This window comes from Typha latifolia, chromosome 12, assembly GCF_019914945.1.
Source record: "Typha latifolia isolate L0001 chromosome 12, TyphaL0001v2, whole genome shotgun sequence".
Taxonomy (NCBI): domain Eukaryota; kingdom Viridiplantae; phylum Streptophyta; class Magnoliopsida; order Poales; family Typhaceae; genus Typha; species Typha latifolia.
Window position 1 is genome coordinate 6,779,269 of NC_133097.1, and position 22,022 is coordinate 6,801,290.

A 22,022-nucleotide genomic window follows, 5' to 3' on the forward strand; every position below is an offset into this window, starting at 1 on the left:
CATCTCTGTTCTCCCATGCCTTTGGGGGTCATTTACACCAAAATGCACTTAGTTTTGGTAATAGCAAAATTAAATTTTTAAAAATTAATATATTTATTTTTTTTATACTAAACATACGTATTTTTATAATGGAGTGCATGTATAAATTATGAACTTAAACTTTCTATTATCAAATTTTAGGCTCTTTATAATTAAAATTTAAGAGGTCTTTTTTTTGGGTGAAAATACCTCTTCTTCTCCACCCATGATAAAACTTGGGACAATTTAGAGATGGGGGATAAAAAAGAAAGAAGAGATAGAAATAATATTTATGCCATTTTACACTTATAGTTAAGTTAATTAATATATATGATTAGCTACAGTTTAAAAAAAACTAATGTTTAAATATTTTTGAGGATTAAACTTGAAATGCCGGGATTAAGTGATGAAATATTTATAAAATAAGATGTAAAAAGGATAATAAAAAAATATATTTTTTTAAACAATTTCACATGCAAAAAGAACACTAGGAATAACGGGCTCTTCTCAAAGTATTTGATAATAATTTCCCTCAAAGCTTTTAAAATGTGTGAAAATGAGCCCACAGCTTGGTAGCCTGCAACTGTTTACAGCTTCTCTTCCCCACTTCTCTTCCTTCTCCTCCTCCTCCGCCGCCGGATCACCGGAACCCTAGCTCATGGCGCCGCCATAGATCCCTCAATATGCTCCGGTCCATCTCGTTCGTCAACACCCACCGCCTCTCCATCGCCGCCCTCCTCTTCCTCCGGCCCACCACCACCGCCGCTGCATCGGCCGGAACCTTAAACTTAACCCCAGAGTCCCCCTTGAACCCCACCTCCGAGCTCATCTCCATCCTCTCCAACCCGAGCTGGCCCAACGACCCCCGCCTCGCCGCTCTCGTCCCTTCCCTCTCCTCTTCCCACGTCTCCTCTCTCCTCCTTTCTCCTCCTCCCTCCATTGATCCCCTCAAAGCCCTCGCCTTCTTCCGCTACATCGCCCGCCGCCCCGGCTTCCGCCACTCTCCGGAGTCCCACCTTGCCCTCCTCCAAACTCTAACCCGATCCCACCTCTTCTCCCAAACGCAATCTCTCTTCCTCTCGATGATCAAATCCTGCTCCTCCCCACAAGAAATCCTATCAGTTTTCAATTCCATCTCGTCATTGCGCCAACTCGGTTTTCGGCCGTCCATCCGATGCCTCAACACCCTTCTGATGTCGCTTGCGCGGTTCGGGTTGGTTGCTGAGATGAAGGATCTCTTCCGCCAAATGCGGGAAGGTGAGATCTTGGAGGTTGCAAATTTGCACACCTACAATACCATGATCAATTTCTACTGTAAGGAGGGGGATCTCGGGGAAGCCAAGATTTATTTAGGTTACTTGCTGCAGGTTGGATTGGATCCCGATACCCATACTTATACATCTTTCATCTTGGGGTACTGTAGGACCGGGCGGTTGGACTTCGCCTCTCGGTTGTTCGTGTTAATGCCGCTGAGAGGTTGTCTGAGGAATGAATTCTCCTATGCTGTTTTAGTTCATGGGCTCTGCGAGGATGAGAAGGTAAGGGAGGCCATCTCAGTTTTGTCGTGGATGGGAGATGACAGGTGCTCCCCAGATGTGCACATTTTCACGACTGTGATCCATGGTCTCTGCAGGGTAGGGAGAGTTGAGGATGCGGAAGTAATGCTGAATGAGTTTGGTGAAAATGGTTTGGCACCTAACGTTGTTACCTACAATGCTCTGATTGATGGGTACTGCAAGGCGGGGAATATGGGTGCTGCGATGGGGGTATTGAGTTTGATGGAATCTAGTGGGTGTAAGCCGAACGGAAGGACTTATAGTGAGTTGATTTGTGGGTTTTGTAGGGAGAAAAAGGTACACAGGGCAATGGCCTTGTATGGTAAAATGACTGAGGTTGGGTTGTCGCCTAACCATGTAACCTACACTACATTAATTCAGGGCCAATGTGAGAAGGGTTATATAGATTGTGCCTTTAGGTTGCTTGATTTAATGGAGGGGAATGGTTTGGTTCCTAATGAGTGGACATACTCTGTGCTGATAGATGCTCTATGCAAGAGAGGGAGAGTTGAAGAAGCTCAGTCATTCTTTGGTTCTCTCACACAGAAAGGAGTGAAGGTCAATCAAGTGGTTTATACAGCCCTAATAGATGGGTTGTGCAAAGCTGGAAAGACTGAGATTGCTCATACATTGTTAGAGAAGATGGTTTCAGAGGAGTGCATACCAGACTCCTACACATACAGTTCATTATTAGATGGTTTGTGCAGGGAAAAGAAGGTGCAAGAAGCCACACTATTGTTAGAAGATATGTTGGAGAAGGGAGTTAAACCTGCAGCCGTCACATATACAATTCTGATCGATGAATTGGTTAGGGTAGGAGGATCAGAAGGTGCAAAGAAGATTCTCGATCAGATGGTTTCTTTAGGAGTCAAGCCCGATGTGTGCACTTACACTATTTTCATCCGTTCATATTGCTGTGAAGGAAGGCTTGATGATGCAGAAAACATGATGGTGCAAATGAAGCAAAATGGAGTTCTCCCTAATTTTGTCACATATAACACATTGATCAATGGCTATGGCAATTTGGGATCAACCTGTCAAGCTTTTTCTGCTTTCCGGAACATGTTAGTTGATGCATGTGAGCCAAGTGATGAGACTTATACTATATTACTGAAAATTTTACTCAGAAGAAAGGAGTATGATAACATCCTCATCAATTCTGATGATATATGGAAAATAGTGGGGGTGGATATTATCCTAGAATTTATGGAAGAGATGGTTAAATATGGTTCCCCTCCAACCATAAATACATACAACTCCCTCATTAGAAGTTTATGTAAAGCTGAACAGTTGGATGAAGCAAAATGTTTGCTTGTTCAACTGCAGAGAACTGGTCAATCTCCAACTGAGGAAATGTATACCTCTCTAGTGAATTGTTGCTGTAGATTACATATGCTGGTAGAAGCTTTGACATTTATTGATTCCATGACTGAATTTGGTTATCTGCCACAGTTGGAATCTTATCAGCTTATTGTTTCTGGGCTTTGTGATGAAGGAAGCTTTGATAAGGTTAAGTTGGTTTTCTGTAGCTTATTGTCGAAGGGTTATCATTGTGATGAAATTGCATGGAAAATTCTAATTGATGCTTTGCTGCGAAGAGGCCATGTTGACGTATGCTCCAACATGCTATCACTCATGGAGGAGAGGAATTGTCATCTTAGTCCTTTAACTTATGCTAAGTTGGTAGAAGGACTCTCGGATATAGTTCATGAAGGCATAAAGTAGTCCAGCTGGTTGCGTTCAACTGTTGCAATTTGCTTTCTAGCTGGCCAAGGGAGCCCAATATGCAAAGTTTCCTCTGAGAAATTCAATGTGGAATAGCACTCACAGATCGTCAGGAATTCGTGTTTGAGAAAGATAAGATGCCCATTTTTGCACCAGATTTTAGAGATGGATTCTCTGATCTTCAAAGATCCCATGGATTTCAAAGATTATGTTTCTTCTGCCATCTGGAAATTCCTTTAATAGCTCACAAAAGGCAAGTTTCTTCTCTTAATTAAACTACTCTTTATTTTTAACAAAATATCTGTGGACTTTTCATCATCGTAGTTGTAACATAAAAGTTCAAAGTCATTTTTCAGTAGGTGCATGATGTGTTTCTGGCAAAACACAGAGGAGAACAAAAGATATCACAATTATAATTTCATTCTTAAGATTTGGCTGCAACTTTGATGATGTAAGGCATGATTGTACTGTACTTTCGTGGATATCCTGTTACCCCATATTGAAACTTCATTAATACATCAGAGAAGATTTAAAAGTTCAGTTTTAAAGGTACACTGGATGCCAGTGTATGCGGCACTGTTTAAAGCAATGTTGAGTCAAAGACTTGAGAATATGGAGGGCGAACATAAAAGAACCCTACCAAATGAGGAAAGAGAAGAGAGAAGAATGACTCTGAGTCTTCTTTTGTTTGGCTAGCTTTGGCTCCTTTTGAGTTGACGGGAAATGTATAGGATGCCATGTTATCAAATAAAAGATTACCTCCTGCCAGTGTGGTTTTGTGTAGTCGCAGTACTTTCACTTGATGCTATATTTAAGATCACTAATTCAAGACAAACTGAGTAGTTGGGATTCACGGCTTCTTGTTTTTGTTGTTGTAATTCCTAACAAACTAAAACTCTTCCCTGTTAAGACCATAACAATGAATAAGAACTGGAAAATCCAATTATCTTGCACTTGGTGCTCAGATTAGATGTCAATTTTGATTGCCATGTTTTTAATCTTTAAAGCATATCTGAACAGTTCAATCTATTCTCTGATCTTTCACAAATTTTTCAGGTAATATGCTCTTTTGTTGATTGTCCTCTACAAGATTGATTTTGTCATGCGCCATCTTTCTTGGTCATGCATGAATTCAGATCCACACTTCCAGAACTTCATGAAGGTACTAGCACTTGGCTTATACTTGCATAGTGAATTAATTCATGTCATTTCTTATGATGTGCAATTTCTATATTCTTCTGTAATTGGTACTGAGCGAGAACTGGTTATGCAGGTTATTGGAACTTTTGCTGGAGGGGCTTCCTCGAGCACATCTAGTAGGAACAATTTCATTTGTAAGTAAATATTTGATCCTGAGCCTATAGCTATGTTTTAATTTTCTTTCCTTTTACCTTGAATATACAAAATATATAAAAATGATTGGTTGCTCTGACAGATGAATAACTAGAATATTTAATTGTATGTTTTTCTTAACATTCCAAGTAGATTATGTTTATGGGCATGTTAGCCCGGTCGGGGAGGAGAGGGGCTCATGAACTTCAAAAATTGTTTCGAGCATTTGGCTCAATAACAACTTGAGAAAAAAATTTGGCCTCCATTTTGCACTAAAAGTTTGTAAGATTGAGTAAAGATTTCTTTTTACTTTTTCTTCTCTGTAGTCTTCTATGATAATGTCTTCTTTCTGGTCCCTTTTAGATAATCTTTAACAGCGCATTTATTCACCTTGGATGATTTCATACACAAAATAGTGGAATAAGCTATCTTGCAAATGAATCAACTCTGAGAGTATGATTCATTCCTAAATGTCGGGAAAATGTGGATTGTATTCCTTTTGCACTAGTTTGTTGGGCATGCACTTACTGCTGTCAAGCATGCTTGCTCTGAACTTTTCCTGCTTCATGCTTGTTCTACGTTTTGGCTCCATAACTTGTGATTTTACTTAATGCTGATTATGTTATCAGATTGATGAGCATCCCAATAAATTATTGATGAAAGCAAATCAAACAGAGAATATATCTCCATTCAGGTACAAGCATTCTTTGTACTTCTAACAGATAATATGTAAACTTCTCTTTGCTGAATTTGAACCCAGTTGTCAGGATTCTCCAATTTCTTGTCACTGAGAATGAAATAAGGGAATTTCATGTTTGCAACGAGGGTGTATGTTTTACAAGTAACTACTCTGTACAATCATGTCAACAATTGATTATGGTATGTACTCAGGCCATGGCAAATCCAAATTAAAGAACAAATGTAAGCACTTGTACTTAAAGAAAACAAATGTATAGAAGCGTCGAAAATCACATGATGTTTACATGATATCAGATCTACTTTCATGTATATAATCCCCAGATAAGAATTTCTTATTCTGTTTTCTTTTCGTCGGCGTTCTCTATGTTCAGTCTGTGTTTCATGTGTTCTTTAGCTTATTCGTCGCAGAGGTTAGGGTAATCTTGTTGATAATTTCTTACTATCACCGTATGGTGGGAGGCACCCAGAGACATTCTGGCTTCTGCAGCCCTCGGGGGAGAACTGCTGCGGCCAATCTGAGGGTACTACACTTATCTTGTAGCAGGCATTGATATTAATTTTTTCCTAAATTAACTATTAGCATTTTTATCTACGGCAGTGAATTTACATAGTAAAGATTGCTACTGGCCGATTAGCTATATGTACAATGACATTTATTTCAAGTAGATGTAAGGGTTTTATTTTTAATAAAAAATTTGCTCTGTTATTAACATTCTTTGCCAAGCTATGTGGAAGTCAAAGTTCCTGCATTTGGCTTGTCACCAACTTTGCCTAAAAGATGCGAGGCTTTCTACTACCATCTGTATACATTTGAGTTTTGTTGAGAAAATTAGCCCTCCTAAATATTTATTCTAGGTGTATAGTATATTTTTAAAATTTTAAATTTTAAATATGAGACTGTGTGTGAAAATTGCTGACCGAGTCAATTTTTAAATATAAATTGCTGATTAGATTAGATTAGATTAGATTAGATTAGTGACTTGTATAAAAAATTTGAATCCTCGAATAAACTTAGAAGTGTGAGAGAAATTTTATATAAATTATTAATCTAATCAGCGACTTTACATTTAGAAGTCATTAAATTAAAGTAATTTGTATATAACTTTTTCTCTAAAATTTGAGAAATTATTTAGAGGATTCAAATTTCTATAAATAAATTGTAATTCTAGAAATGACTTATATTTGAAAATTAGTTTACTGGATTAGTGGTTTTTTAAATATAATTAATCTCGTTTTTAAATTTTAAAATGAATTAGACTCCTGAAAAAATTAAGAGCAGATTTAAAATAGTCAGATATATTTATATCTCTGTTGACGTTGGGTAACAACGCCGGAGCCCATCTTATATATGGGCTAGGCCTATACTAGTTGTAGGCCCATTAAGTCTGCTTTGCATATTACAGCAGCTGCGGATCCCCTGCAGTACAAAGGTCTCAAATACTGCCTGCATCCTGGTACTTGTCGGTTATTTATTGGGCGTCTCGTCGGAGTATTTATCTGACGGCCAGACAGCCACTAGTGAAGTGCCAAGTGTACGGACTGCAGAGAGGGGGGGGAGGATCTAGATTCTGGAGTCTTCGCTTATCGTCCTTTCTTTTCCTTTTCTTTTTTTTTGGTGAAATAAAATATTATACATCATAGTCCTAGTGTCAACTGATGCGTGATGACGTCAGCCCTAATCGTATCCTAAAAGCACACCTCCCGGATACTCCTTGGTAGCTCTTGCGAGCCGTTGGATCAGGATCCACGTCATCGATCCGCGTGACTGTATGGGCTTCGACGGCTGGGATCTCTCCCTGATCGTTAGCGCCCGAACCAGCTTACCATCTCCCCCCCCCAGCATTCGGCCTCCCTTCCTCTCTCTCCCCTACTGTTTTCATCCAACAATTTTTCAAAAATATTTATTCATTAAATTATTTTCTCTGAATAATTAATTCGCCCCTTTTTTTTCTTCTCGACGAGAAGGGAGAGATGAAGGCGGCGGCGGCGGAGGAGGAGGACGAGAGGGAGATGGAGTTGGAGAAGGAGAAGGAGAAGAAGAGGGGGAAAGAGATCGAGGCCGTCAACGGTGAGGTCGATGAAGAAGAGCCGGAGGAGATCGTTGAACTTGATGATGACGATGATGATGATGTGGTGGAGGGCGGCGATGATGACGATGATGACGACGAGGATGAAGATGATGAGGAGGAAGAAGAAGATGATGATGATGATGTGCAGGAGATCCCGCCGCCCGCAGGTTGGCAACGAGCTGGCGGCGAGGAGGATGAGGAGGATGAAGAAGGAGAAGAAGAGGAAGAAGGAGACGGAGACGGAGGCGACGGAAACGACGACGACGACGACGACGATGATGAAGACGACGACGACGACGATGAAGGCGAAGACGACCAGGTATCCTTGTTATTCAATTCTTCTGTTTCCTATTTACCACTCTTTTGAGCAGCGGCTGCTAGATCTGCCCGTTACGGTCGGGGATTCCTTATTTTCCTGATGGATTTCTAAATTGCCAATCACTTTATGTTCTGCTTCCATAAATTTTACTAATTTATGCAGATAGACCCGAAAAGCAAGATAACCCCTGAGGTTTCTAAACTTATCTTCTGATAGATCTCAAGACTCTCCTTTTCAATCGTTTATGAAAGGCTTTTCTTTTCCTTTCCTTTTGTGTAGGTAGATCTGGAAGTTCTAGATGCTGGTCTTCAGTAGATATTATTGTCCATAGTTATTTGATCTGGCTCGTATGCTATCTTTTCTGTTTTGTTTTCTTTGTTCTTTTTCTTCTGACAGCATTATATGATTAGATCTGGAAATTTTTTATGCTCTGCTACTTTGTTTCTCTAGTTTTTCTTCTTCAATTCTACTTCAATTCTACTTCACTAGTCTCTCTCTCTCTCTCTCTAGTTTTATATGATGGGATTTATAGGTCAGCAAAAACTGCTTAAATGTAGCTTCAGAATCTTTCTAAAGATCAGAGAATCTCGTCATCTGCCTTCCAGATATAGCTTAAAGTTCCTTGTAAGTTTAATTGATGAGTGCTTTGAGTGTTTAGAAAAATTTCAATCGTCACAGGAGAATCTTGGAGCCGACTACTTTGTTCAACCGGTAGGTCGTGGGGAAGACGGTCAAGTTGCCACTGGTTTCGAGCCAGAAGAGAACGGCGAGGATGAGATAGACGGCGAAGAGGAAGAGGAGGAGGACGACGACGACGACGACGATGACGGTGGACCAGGGAAGGATCAGACCTCATCCAAGAGGAAGAGATCGAGCCAAGATGAGTCGGATGACGACGACGACGACGACGATGATGGCGGCGACGGCGACGACGACGACGACGAGAGGCCATCAAAACGATAGTTGGTTGTGAGGGACCGGATAAGTTGTCATCGACCATGCCCACTTCTTCTGCTTTGTAGTCTAGGCTTTGTACAAGGTTAGGAACCCTCCTCCATCTGAACGGTGAAAGGTGGCTACTTCTTTCCCCAAACACGGAGGTAATTAATTTAGATGCTTTCTTTTATGTATCTTTTGTGTTCATCTGTAGAACTCTTGAATGCTGTTATTGATTTTTTTTTTTTTTAATCTTCTCCTTCTTCTTGTCTTTATTGCAATTTCTACTTTCCCTACTTCTCTTAATTGTTCTGGAATATTTGATCTTGAGAAGTGCTTTATTCTTCTGATGTTGGGATGCATGAAGTATTTTTTTTTTTTCAATTAAAGAAAACTGGCATTAAAGAGGGTGATGGGTAGAGAGGGCCCCAACAAAGAGTTTCTTTGTCTCGGCATAAGCCGAGATCTGAAGCCCGTAGCTTGACCCATTTAAACAAATAAATTAAAAATCCTAATAATCCTCGTCTCTTCTTCCTTTCTCTCCAAATTGCCTCTTCCCTCTTCGCCTCTCCCTCTCTATCATTTCCCCTCCTTGTTAGTCTTCTTTTTCCCTCCTCGTCCATGGCCGACCCTAGTATTTAGCTCCAATCTGAAGTGCTTACGTCACACAATTGAGCTACCGTTTGGAATTAATCAAAGTCATTCACCGTATCAAATGTGAGCCTGCTCGCAGGATAATGACATGCAATGATGCAAATCATCTTTTCTCTTTTTTTATTTTTTATTTTATTATTTAAAGTCAACAATCACACCTCAGGAAGGTGGATGCAAGTTCCTCCATTATACTATGGTTTTTTTTTTTCTTTTTCCTTTTCCTTTTGATGCACATCTTTAAGCCCAACACGTAACCCCCTTTCCTTTTCTTCCTTAATTCTTTATTTACACAGCCACTATTGATCGCCTCTGTTAGACTAATCCACAGTCTAACTCCATGGAACTCAAAACAATTGTCGACGCTATTAAACCAGACAAAATTTTCTTACCTGACAACTTGTGTAAATGAGCAATCCTGAATTCGGAATTCATAAAAACTTATGTAAACGAAGGAAAGACAATAACATATAGTAAGTACTATGGGTATTCTTGTGACGTTGACTATAACGTTGGTAAGACATTCAAAGAAAAAAAAGAGGCCTGGCCTCCATAATGGACGTTCGAAGAAATCTATCCAAAGTTGGTTCGACATCAATAATAAGATAGAAGGTCCTGATTTTTCCAAAAGGCAATAATAAAAAACATGGAGATTTGCAAAAGTGAAATCTGCTCACTTACCTAGTTTTACCCAGTTCTTTTGCTTCCCTCCTTTTCTTCCACGTTCTGGTTCAAATATCCCTTATGCGTTCTAAAATATAAATTCTGAAACCCTGAGTCTCTAACTCCATTCATAGTTGTATTTTGTAGGCCAACTTCTTTCATATCTAACATGCCAAGCAAGGCAAAATGGTCATACCTCCAACAAAATGGAAATAGCTCTTTGTACCAAGTTCGTCTTCCAGAAATTAACGAGTATGCTTCTGCTCATGCATTGATCCTCTCGCCGAAGCATTCATGTTTGGTAATTAAAATGCATCAGAATATCATCACTATGCCAAAACAAGTGAACATAAGAAAGCAAAGTCAATAAACTTCTGCAATCTTATGAAAGAAGCCACAACAGGTTACCATAATTTATCAAGATAAAACCATTGAATTATGTGCAATCAAAAGATGCATATTTTTAGTTACTAAAACTGAAGGCATATGCTAATGAGCAGCAAAATATGAAGCTCCCATGTAATTTTTTATTATAAAACAGGATGTCAATAAAATTTAAATATCCAACGGTCGAATGTATGCATTTGAATTATAGCAATTTGTAAAAAATATGCATTTCAACACATTTCCTTCCAATAGGCTGACTTTGCTTAACATATTTATGCCCACTGAGCTCAAAATTAGATCTTCGATACTGTTATCAAATGTGATAACATTTTCTTTCTGAAGCTGTAGGGCATAGCACAACTGTATGAATAAATTAAACTACCATAGTATGAAGAAAATCTCATCATCGTAAGTTGTCATCCTAAAGAGCAGAGAGACGGGACTTTGTCAAAGCCTATGATCATACTAATTATTTCTCTTGGTATCATGCAGGACTAATGTAAAGAATCATCACAGCTAAAAATCAAGCATCTGTTTCCTTTTTGGAGCTCACTAAAATAAATTTGAGCAGACAAAAAGAATACCTAATTCTGGTTTTCAGAATCCTTTCACCCTACGATTCTAGTTCGAATGTCTTAAGAACCTGGCCCTGTAGCTTAGAGATGCATCCTAAAAAGATGAGCAGAAGTAGAGAAATCATAAATCTATTATGTATGTCACATGATAATTCTCTAAAAAGGTGGTGTATCGAGTATTGATTCATTAAGGGGCATGAAAATTACAAAGCTTCATCATGGTGCATGCAGAAAATGCAGTGTAGTTTGCAAAGTTATCAAAGAGCTTACAGAAGAATATCTTTCATATGATGGCTAGGTGCAGGTCATCTCCAAAGAACTTGAAGAGGCATATTCACTACAAGTAGCAGCTTACTAACTGGAGCGCTGGAACCTATTAGAATATTTTAACATAATTATTTACACGACGCCAATCTGCCAACAGCACCAATTCCACATGCCTATACTCACGAAAGGAGACCAAACAATAATCCAGTAAATTACCAAGGAAACCCAGCAATCTGATGGCAAGGGAAAAGCGAGCTTCTAAAAGCTAATGCCGAGAACCACAAGGGGTATGCCAAGTTTCCTTTCGCAGCATAAACCTCCTTCCAAACCCTACCTTTCCGATCATACATCAGAATTTTATTTTGCGTGGCCATAAAAATTACATCCTTTGTCTGGCTAACCGGAAATGCACTGGTCGCATACCCATTGATACACCTGAGGTGCACCCTGTCCACCAAACACCATTGCTCCACTGTGTGATCCTTCAACAACCATGTACTCATCCAGACACCCGACATTTGAACCACCGACACCGAATCTTCGAATCCCAACAAGTAAATCCTCGAACCCTTTGTAGTTGCAAGTACCTCATCAGGAAGCGAAATCTTCCCCCAAACGTCCTTCCTCAAATCAAGAACAAGAACATAACTACAGCTCTGAGTCAGCCAATTCAACGAACAGTTAGCGTATACAACCTGGTACCGATTCATGAAGGTGAACCCATCAAACAGAGACGAAACGGATCTGCTCCAAGAATTGGTTTTCGAATCGAACACCATGCACACCAATTGATCCTGCGACAAATGGCCAAAATTTCGATAGAACCCCGCAAGAACCACATTGTAATTCCACGTCGAGGGTTCGAATCCCAATCCAACGAGGGTGCTCTCGTACTCGGGATGGAATCTCGTAAAAGGCCTCTCCCGAGCCCTTGGAAGCAATCTAAACTCCCTCGTCATCGGATTACAAACATAGTAAACCCCGCGATTTGGCACACTGGCACAGCACAACAGACCGTTGCAGGATGCCCTAATCTTGACCCGATCGTCCATGAAATCCAAGGAGAAGGACGAGACCTCACCGAATTGGTCGACGCAGAGGTACCGGTCCAAAATTTCGATCAAGACGGCGGGGTTCTTGGAAGAAAGGCCGAAGTGGGAGTCGATGAAGTGCTTCTCGGAGGGCAACCGCGACCATGATCGGCACACGCATTTGGATCGGAGGAGGGTTTTGATCGGTAATCTCGCGAGTATTTGGACGATGAGGTCCTCCGGAATAGGATTTTGATCCGCCATCAATGCCGCAGAGAGAGAGAGAGAGAGAGAGAGAGAGAGAGAGAGAGAGAGAGAGAGAGAGAGAGAGAGAGAGAGAGAGAGGAGTCGAACTCTCCTCCAATGGTTGCAAGAAAGGAAACCGATGGAGAAGGAATGGGAAACGTATCGGATCCGGGTATTGAAGTATATAGTCCGAGATGATAACTAAATGGATCCAAATATTAATGTATATTTGGGAAGAGAAAAAGAAAACTTTGGGATGAAATATTTTTGTGACGACCAACTAAGCCGTCTATAATGAATAAGAAAGTGATATTTTACATATTAATTATATACTATTTAAGAATTATCTTAATTACACTTTGCTCCCATAAAGAATTTGCTTCGCTTAAGAGACCTATAATTACATCACATGTTAATCTCCTGTGAGATCGTCTGTTATGAACAGAATAAGTCACACTTCCAGTATGTGAATAGTAAATTATCGGCATATAGACTAAATTATCCTAATAAAAGCCAGAAAATACTTCTTAATTAATTTTGGCCTCATTTTTTTTACAAGCACTCTACTTATCTATCCATTTCTCTACCTCACACCTTCACCTTCTCGGAAATCCTCCTCTATAGTTTCCTACATAGCCCACAAGTGGAAGAAACAGCATCACTAGGCATTGTCATTTCCCTTATTTTATGTTTGATTTCTACGTTAGTGTCTTAGAAGTTGGGAGAGTTGTGCAATCTTTCCGAGAGAGAGAAAAAAAATACTAACAATTTTCCTTCAACTATGGATGGTATGTCAGTCGGCACTTGCCGAGCCGGAGATGTACCAGCACGTGGCACGAGGAGTGCAGCACGGTTTCCCTTCTAATAGTTTCGCCATCGATCTCGTCGTCACCGCTCGCCGCTTACCTGATTCGGATCCGCAACTTAAGTTTTAACCAATAAACTCTCTCTCTCTCTCTCTCTCTCTCTCTCTCTCTCTCTCTCTCTCTCTCTCTCTCTCTCTCTCTCTCTCTCTCTCTCTCTCTCTCGATCTCTTTCTTCCTCTTCCTCGGCTAGGGCACCCGACGCGAGCTCGGGTGAGCGGCGACGACGACCGAGAGCGAGAGCGGCGATGGCCAAGGTGGTACATTTTTCTTTACTTTTCTTATGGCACGGCCGGCAAGTGCCGGCCGGCGGTCGGCACGGGCCGTGCTTGTGGCACGACCATCGTTGCCTTCAACTATAGAGAGGTTAAAAAGGTAATTCCATAGTTTTCTAAAATTTTGTATGCTTTTGTTTCTTGAGGGATGCAAATTGATACTGAGCTAAAGTTTACGGAGAAATAAAGTATAATTTAACTTGAAAATTTTAAATCAAATGTGTGTTTTTTATGCATTTTTTCTCTATAAGACCGATAAATTTAATCGACGAATATATCTTTTGTCTTATGTCGCAGGAGATTGTTGTGAGAGAGAATGAAATACTTAAAAAAAATCCATTTGATAACCTCTTAACTTCCTGCAAATTTATGAGTATACTCATGTTCATACCAGTGACACCGACTTAACTGAGACACTATTAAATTTCTGCTTCTCTAAAAAAAAGTTAAAAAAAAGAACACCTTGGTCAAAAATTTAATTTTGTCCTTAAGAATGGTGCATAAATTGGTGTGAGCTAGCAGATATTACCAAAGACACTCTTCCCTCCTAGTGTTTCTATTGAGAAACACCCAAATCACTTCATAATGGGATGATGAATGGGTTAAACATCACTTGTGCCTTCTAAGCTGTTTGCCAAGAAGAAAGGAGTTGACCATGACAAGAGCTTCTTCAGGTTTGTTTAGAGGCACCAAATGCCCTGCTCCTCTAATTGTCACCATGGTCAGCCCTTCATACTCCACAAACCTTCCTGCCACCTGCATGCCATTTCTTGATCATTTCTTATCTTGTAAGTGTAAAACAACAACATCTAATAGTAATGGTGGAACTGTACAAAATTTCACATCAGTAGATTAAGTTGTTAGTAACTAAAAGTTGATCAGGATTTAGGATTTAGATTTTAGCACTAATTTTCAGAAGAAACAAGAAGTGGTATTAAGTTAGATAGGGTTTAGGGTTTCGGATTTCGGCTTTCTAATTCTGTACTAATTTTATGAATGAATGGAAGTAGCTAGATATGATTACAGGTTTCAGGTTTAAGGTTTAATAGTAACTTTTTAAAAAGAATTGGAATGACAGGAGATGATAGTTCTAATTTCTCATCGCTTCTTGAATGCCCAACTTGTTTAAATAATTTTAGCAAAACTTATCAAAAACAGCCTATATCTTATCTTTATTATCACTCTATTGTATGAATATTTATTATTTAAACCTTACATTTTGCTTTTAATGTCTCAAAAATATTCTGTCATTAGTTTCTATAACTGACAACTATCATATATATGAGTAATTCTAATTATAAGTGTAAAAATAATGTTAATACTCTTGACTAAAATTTTTAAAGTTAAGGTCAAAGTAAAAGAACAACCATATTTTAAAGTCAAATTAGCAGTATTTTATATATGTCTATTTTTTTTATTTATAAAAGTAACAAAATATTTCCTATTCCTTTGAAGCAACCAGATATTTTGCCTTTGTAGGGTGTGGATAAATTGTATTTTTGATAAATTTCCCTCAGTTTTAATATGTCAGAACTTAAAATTCTCTAAACCATGGCTCATAGTTTTCCAAAATTTGAAATCTCTCATTCTGTTTGAACTTTGAGATACTATTCAAGCAGTACAAAGTGCTCAAGAGTTGGCACACCTGTTTGTTGTGGTACCATGGATGCCACTGTGTCTTGAGGGGAAGGTCAAGAGCTTCCATGCAATACCTGGACCCAATCACTGGAACCCTACCATCTGCATCCCCACTGCAGTACAAACACCAAAGGGCAAAAGGTTAAACATACACAAGTATGAGTGCATTGACATGGGTGGGGGGAGAGAGAAGAAGAAGAGAACAAGAAGATAACAACAAACCCTAATTCTACTAGCAGGAAGAAGAGGAGGAGAAGTGGATAAAACCTGTAGACCCAAATTTTTAACCCAGCTTTGATGAGTTTGGAGTATATGGGCAGGACTGAGAACACTGTGAAGTTGTATGCGTCCAAAATGGAATCACTGCAAAAATGAATAGATAAGTATACCAATCTATGTGTAGAATAGTGGTTGGTTTTTCCAATCCTGGCACTATCTTCAGTTGTTCTGTCTTACCAATATTAAAGTGAAGCTCTAGATCTGCTACCTATGTCACAAAAGGAGGAGGAGTTTTTTTTTTGTAACACTTTTTAAATCTCTTATTTGGTATGTATACCTACTTAAAATTGATGCTTGTGTGTACATGATTTTTTTTTAAACCCAACTTATTGTTGTTAAATAGTAAACTGCAGGATATCCAGGCATTCATACAAATATGAAAGTTAGAAAGGTACACACCCAGAAACCCCACAAAAAAAAATTAAAGGAAAAAAAAAACTCATTTCGATGCATCTGCAAATTGACTATCCTGCTACTGTTAGCAATTTTCACAAAATTAAATGCAAAAAAAAAGGACAAAAAGAAAACAACTAATGATGAAGAAGATAAGGAAGGTAAAACTCACTTGCAAACCCCCCATCTCCCATTAATCTTTCCACTAACATTTGCATGAAGAGATCTCTGGACATCAACCATATTGAAGTAATCTTCAGCGTAGGAAGAGAAGCATGGATCATACCCTGAATACATCCTTATTCTCCTCCCAACTCTCCCCTTGGATATTAAAATTCATCTCACTTGGTGTTAGCTTATCTCAAAAGGAAACACAGAAACTTAAATGGAAAATAGTTGACCTTTTTATCATACCTTAGCTTTTGTTTCATCAACTTGATCCATGGTGCCTGATGAGGTTTGAGCAAGATTGCATTTAGGTGCATAAATATTGTAGATGTCTATTTCACTATACTCATTGAAGATAATGTTCATCGCATCATTGCATGCATTGGACCAATCAAGGAGCTTGAAGTTGCAAACATTTTTAGCTTGCTCATAAACTTGATCAGAAACTACACTATGGCTCCAAGCATACTCTAATAATCCTTTTGAATCGAAATAATCATCGGTTTCCGGGTTTCCGACCTGCAATTAGGTTAAACTAGAGTGTGACATATTGCAAAGAACATAAGAATGAGATAGCTAACTAGTACTCAATTGAGATGAAGTTTTACTCTCTCTCTCTCTCTCTCTCTCTCTCTCTCTCTCTCTCTCTCTCTCTCTCTCTCTCTCTCTCTCTCTCGAGAAATGAAGGATCTTTTGACACTTTATCCTTTTTTTATATAGGTTTTTTCTTTCACTTCACACCCAATATCATTTAGTTATTGAGGTTTACCCTTTTAATTACTTTATTTTAACAGTGCATTTTTAGTAAATATAAAAAAGAACACCTTAAACAACCATTATATTTGTCATTGCATTTTCAAAATATACCTGAGTAATCCTATGATTTAATGACACTTAAAAAACACCCAACTGATAAACACATAATATAGGGTGTGAAATTAAAATCATTTCTTTCATCTCAGTAGGATAATACTTTTATCTTAATGCATTGGTATGTATCAAAAACACTCTATACTTTGCTTTCCTTATCATTGACATCTTGCAATATGTAGACATTTGCTATTCAACCCTTACATTTTACTTTTAATGTCTCAAAAGCACCTTACTTTATCATGTAAATGAATTGAATTAATTTTAGCTATAAAATGACCTTAATAATCCTGACTAAGTATTTTAGAACTAAAGTTAAAAAAACAAAAGGAGAACCAAATTTTAAAATAAAATGAAGAGTATTTTAAATATTTTAAATTTATATTTTTAAACATAATAGAATATTCTCTATTTGGCTAGCAGCAATGATCTTAATTTTGGAACTCACAATAAACCCCTTGAAGTTGATATATGGATATGTCCTCCTATCCTTGTTGTGCTCATAGATAACTTCAGCAAGCTGGGGAACATAATGACCTGCATTCACAAAGTAAACAGATTCTTCTGACTTCTCTGCAGAAAAAGTTTGTATGACACTATGACTTCTTTGTTTCACATCAATACAATCTTTTTCTTCTTGTGGTTAAAATCACTAGAATCTTCAGCATATGTCTATTGTGACATGTGGATCCAAGCCACTAATAATTGTCCATTCATGGGCCCAATGGAGCATCTATCTGTCTATATGCATAGGAAATATACAAGGATTTGATGTATTGGACTAGTTTTGGATGGTTTGTAGAGAAGCTAGCTAGGATAAGACAATGACATGCACTTGGTTATTGTGTCTTTCATTTTTATAAAAGATTTCCTCTGTTTTTTTTTTTCTTTTTTCTTCTCAATCTGAGATGCAAACATAGATTTTATTATAATATCTCAGAAGGCATCCCATGTATTTTCTTTCTCCAGAATCTTGTTTAGTTTTAAATTTGTAGATGTGGTCTGAAATGCTCATGAACTTAGGCTTAATGAAAAGAGTAAGACATCTTTACCTGCATAGCTCTCTCCTGCAATATAAAAATCATGGGCTTGGTACTGAGGAAACCTTCTCAGCCAATTAACCAGGAAGCTATAAGCATCCTCAGCTACCAAAAAAGAATTATAAAATCCATTAACATGTAAAGTGATATCTTTCCATGGCTTAAAACTTGAAAAGTTACATTACCTACAAATCCATCATCCAACTTGATGAGATCTGAGGATGTATTGGTGTAGGAGAATCCAACACCAACAGGAGACTCCACAAATAGCAAATTAGCCTCTGACCAAATTGCAAAAGGGAGAGTTTTGATTAAACAACTTCAGATTTATACAAGTGCAGGCATCAGCAAATGCAATCAAAAGTAAACCTTTATTCCAAGCATGCGCATTGAATTCAAGCCCTGTTCCATATCTCTTGACTCTCAGAGGCCCCAATTCTGCAGCTGCTCCATAGCCTATTGATGAACACCCAGGGCCTGCAACCTCAAGAGAAGAATCTTATTTTTATTACCCAAATGCCTCCTTTTTTGTGCATTAAAGTGCATGTATAAAAGTCTCATGCATGGGAGGAGCAGCAGAAGTAGAGAGAGAGAGGGAGGGGGGGAGTGACCTCCATTGAGCCAAAGAAGGAGAGGCTTCTCTGAAGGCAAGATTTGGGCCTCAAAGAACCAGTAGAAGAGTGCCCTGCCATTGTCTTTATTGACTGTAATGTAGCCTGAGAACTGGGAGACTGGAGGGGTTTTGGGCTGGCCTGGGAGGTTAAAAACTCTATCAGATTCTTGGGCATGTAGAGATTTAAAGCTATGTGCAAAGGAAAGAACAAAGAGGATGGTGATCAGGGAGAGTGGATATGTGGATTTGGGTGATGATGCCATGTCCTTTTTCTCTTTTCTCTGTTACTTGGAGAAAGAGGTAGTAGAGAAGGGAGTAAGAAAGACAGAGGTGCATGTGAATGTGTAAGTTTAGAGAAACAGGAATGGCAAAGAGAGAGAGAGAAACACCACGAGGTCATCTTTATATATATATATATATGGGACCACAACAATGAGTTCAAAAGTATGAAGAATTATTCAACTAGATGTATAGAAGTTGTAAATTAGAAGAATATTATTAGCTTCGTCAAGAATTTATCGATAGATAAGCAACAATTAAGAACAAACATTGTATTAGTATCCATAAGAAATAATAGGATGTAGTGGCAAGCATTACAGCCCTCGATTTCTATAAGATTTTAATAAGACCCGGATTTCTCCCTTTAAAATACTATTCCTTCTTAGTAGACCCCATATCAAATTATAACTTTCCTTTTAAAATGTATAGATTTGATTCTAGTAGTATTTAAGATCATCTACAATTTCTTTCTTTCTTATAAAAAATTGAAACATAATATGATTAACGGAGACAATTAGGGCTGTCAAAATAAACGAGCAGCTTAAGTTTAACTCGGCTCAGGGGGCTCAAATTGAGGTTAGTCATGCCTATATAAAAAAAATTATACTTGAAATAAATTTGAAGTCGAGTGTGAGACAAATCCTACTTAGCTCGGTTCGATAAGCTCAAAATATATTATATATTATGTATATTTATAACTAGAGATTTTTATAAATCACACCCTACATTTTACCTATTTTGTGATTCGCATCCTGTCTTTGGGGATTTTATAGCGCGACCCTTCCTTTTTATAAGAATGTCCATTTAACACCTTGAGTTAACTTAACTTAACTATAATCAATCAGAACGATATCAGAAAGAGAATATTCTGTTATAATCTATTATATAATTTATAATATTTCTAAATTACCATTGTACTCATCTCTAATTTTATTCATAACTTAAACCTCTATAATTTATTATCTCATAGCTCCCCAAACTATGAAGAACATCCCTAAATGCCAAGCTGACCTCAAAGCTTTCAAACCCCAAGCAGTAGCTCCCCAAACACCAAGCCATCATAGTTGAAGGAGCTTGTAGTCAGTTGCAACTTGGAATTAGAGCTTCCCAAAGCCTACATCACCAAAACACCAAGCAGTCGAAGGTTGAAGGAGGTTGCCTTCCGAAGTTGCCCAAATGACAAGAGCTTCTCCAAGCCTACATCACTCCTAAGTTGAGATGGGTTAGTTTCTGTAATCATTTTTGGTTGAATGCCAATTTGGGGTTTTAGGGTTTAAAGATAACTCAACCCCATTTTGAGATTTTAGAGTTTAAAGATAATTTCTTAAGAGTATTTTAGTAATTTTTGAACTAGAGTCACATAAACCATATAACATGGTTAATGTCAGTTAGCTAAAGTAACGTTAAGGTGTTAAATGAATATTACAGGAAAAATGAGGGGTCGCGTTATAAAATCCCCAAAAACGAGGTGCGGATCATAAAATAGGCAAAATGTAGAGTGTGATTTATAAAAATCTCTTATAACTATTAACTGCTATGCTCGTTTACATCTTGAAATTAAACTAGATGTATTTGTGGCATGAAAATATTCTCTGTTCACTTGAAAATAAGCTCATTTTAAGCTCGTCTCCTTTAGGGGGAAGATTAACAGAAGCTAGGTATTATTTCAAAGAAAGAGATGATCAAAATACTTAATCTAAGTATTTTATCTTTTTATATACTTCAATATTATTAATTAATTTTTATTGTTAGCTATAATATTTTATTCTATGATTTTAATTTTGTGATTACTAATCTATGGATGAACATATATTCGAGTTGAGATAAAATATTATAAAAATTATTTTTGATCTTTTAGTAATATTATTGGCAGAGTTTTGTTTTAATTATTAAATGGTGAGTCGTATAAAAATTGATGATAATAAAACTAAATTTATTGTTTTAAAGTTTAAAAAAAAATAGATTATATGTTGTATATAAAAAAAACAATAATTTGCAGAGAAATTTTAAGCAAACATATATTATTTTAGTAATCACCATTGATATTATTATTATTATTATAAGTATAAAAATTCTGAGATTAAGATAAAATGAGGACTTATTCTAAGATAAAGAAAAAATTTATCCGAATTTCTTATTAGGTAGGTATTTAATTGCAAAGGGAAGGATAAAAGTTCAGATAAAAATATAGAATAAGATAATGTTGGTTGGTTTGTAATAGTTGGGACTTAAAAGAGTGATAAAAATGATCAAATTAATCTCATTGCCCTTTTTATAGTTTAATATAAATAGATTTTTATTATGTTTATAGCCAACGTATATTAAAAACTTGGACAGGAATCTGGATAAGGCGTATACAATGGCTTAGGTTCTAGTTATGATGAATAAAGCCCACTAACCCATTAAAAAGCCCATGGGCTTATCAATTTATCCCAACAAAGACTGACTTATACTCCTGGTGGTTTTCAAATGTTAGTTTTGAGATTCCGAAAGTAACTTTCTGAAAGTGACCAACGAATTTTAATCTAAATCTCACTTCAAATCCACCAAAATCAATTATGTTGGGAAGGCCCAAGACTAATCTGGCCCAATAAATTTTTAATTTATTATTGAGTCCAAGTCCAATCCATTGGCATATCTTAGATCAAATAAGCTCGACAAAACTGTATTATAATGGTTTAGATAACATATAATTAGAATTTAGAAAAAATATATAATAGCGATAATATGAATGTTATAAAAATTAAAAGATATTACCGGTTCAATAGATAATTATTTATTTTTAAAATATATTATCTTGCACGTTATTTTTTTTTATAATTATATTTATTTTAATAAGTTATTAAGTAAAAAACATATATAATCTTCTTGACTAATATGTCTTCATTTTAGGTAATATAGTTTTAGAAATAAGAAAACGGTGTGAAAACTGGCTATTATAATCGTTAGATTATGATTATAAATTTTAGAGGGGTATTAAAGTATTTGTGACATTATTAGTCTAACCTTAACTAATAAAAAGAAAAATAAACCATCCCTCACAATTTTAATTTTTTTTGTAAAACATGCGCAACCAATCACACGCTGCCAAGTATTCAGCTTGCAGTAAATTACAACAGCAAGAGCTGCA

At 37.3% G+C, this 22,022-nt stretch overlaps 4 protein-coding genes across 5 annotated transcripts; 2 read left to right on the forward strand and 2 right to left on the reverse strand.

The window, feature by feature from the left end:
* Nucleotides 1-539: 539 nt before the first annotated feature.
* LOC140799442 (uncharacterized) lies at nucleotides 540-5,665 on the forward strand. The gene is made up of 4 exons (XM_073153786.1): nucleotides 540-3,552; nucleotides 4,356-4,461; nucleotides 4,573-4,633; nucleotides 5,261-5,665. Exon 1 carries the CDS (start codon nucleotides 702-704, stop codon nucleotides 3,297-3,299), a length of 2,598 nt encoding a protein of 865 aa, XP_073009887.1. The 5' UTR covers nucleotides 540-701; the 3' UTR covers nucleotides 3,300-3,552; nucleotides 4,356-4,461; nucleotides 4,573-4,633; nucleotides 5,261-5,665.
* Nucleotides 4,881-8,906, forward strand: LOC140799444 (uncharacterized). The gene is made up of 4 exons (XM_073153788.1): nucleotides 4,881-5,325; nucleotides 5,725-5,851; nucleotides 7,296-7,718; nucleotides 8,397-8,906. The coding sequence occupies exons 1-4, from the start codon at nucleotides 5,288-5,290 to the stop codon at nucleotides 8,679-8,681; spliced, it is 873 nt and encodes a 290-aa protein (XP_073009889.1). The 5' UTR covers nucleotides 4,881-5,287; the 3' UTR covers nucleotides 8,682-8,906.
* Nucleotides 8,907-9,776: 870 nt separating this feature from the next.
* Nucleotides 9,777-12,584, reverse strand: LOC140799443 (F-box protein At5g49610-like). 2 transcript variants are annotated; one of them, XR_012110996.1, is made up of 4 exons: nucleotides 11,414-12,584; nucleotides 11,201-11,303; nucleotides 10,165-10,297; nucleotides 9,777-10,056 (listed from the first exon to the last, which is right to left on the reverse strand). XR_012110996.1 is itself a non-coding variant. In XM_073153787.1 (2 exons), exons 1-2 carry the CDS (start codon nucleotides 12,490-12,492, stop codon nucleotides 11,285-11,287), a joined length of 1,098 nt encoding a protein of 365 aa, XP_073009888.1. In that variant the 5' UTR covers nucleotides 12,493-12,584; the 3' UTR covers nucleotides 9,777-11,284. The 2 variants fall into 2 exon arrangements, 1 of the variants encoding a protein (XP_073009888.1); XM_073153787.1 differs by having other exon boundaries at nucleotides 9,777-11,303.
* Nucleotides 12,585-13,934: 1,350 nt separating this feature from the next.
* LOC140798425 (serine carboxypeptidase-like 26) lies at nucleotides 13,935-19,003 on the reverse strand. Its single transcript, XM_073152241.1, has 10 exons — nucleotides 18,612-19,003; nucleotides 18,370-18,477; nucleotides 18,186-18,281; nucleotides 18,013-18,105; nucleotides 17,409-17,497; nucleotides 16,337-16,609; nucleotides 16,095-16,243; nucleotides 15,518-15,613; nucleotides 15,258-15,363; nucleotides 13,935-14,368 (listed from the first exon to the last, which is right to left on the reverse strand). The coding sequence occupies exons 1-10, from the start codon at nucleotides 18,874-18,876 to the stop codon at nucleotides 14,222-14,224; spliced, it is 1,422 nt and encodes a 473-aa protein (XP_073008342.1). The 5' UTR covers nucleotides 18,877-19,003; the 3' UTR covers nucleotides 13,935-14,221.
* Between the last annotated feature and the right edge of the window lie 3,019 nt (nucleotides 19,004-22,022).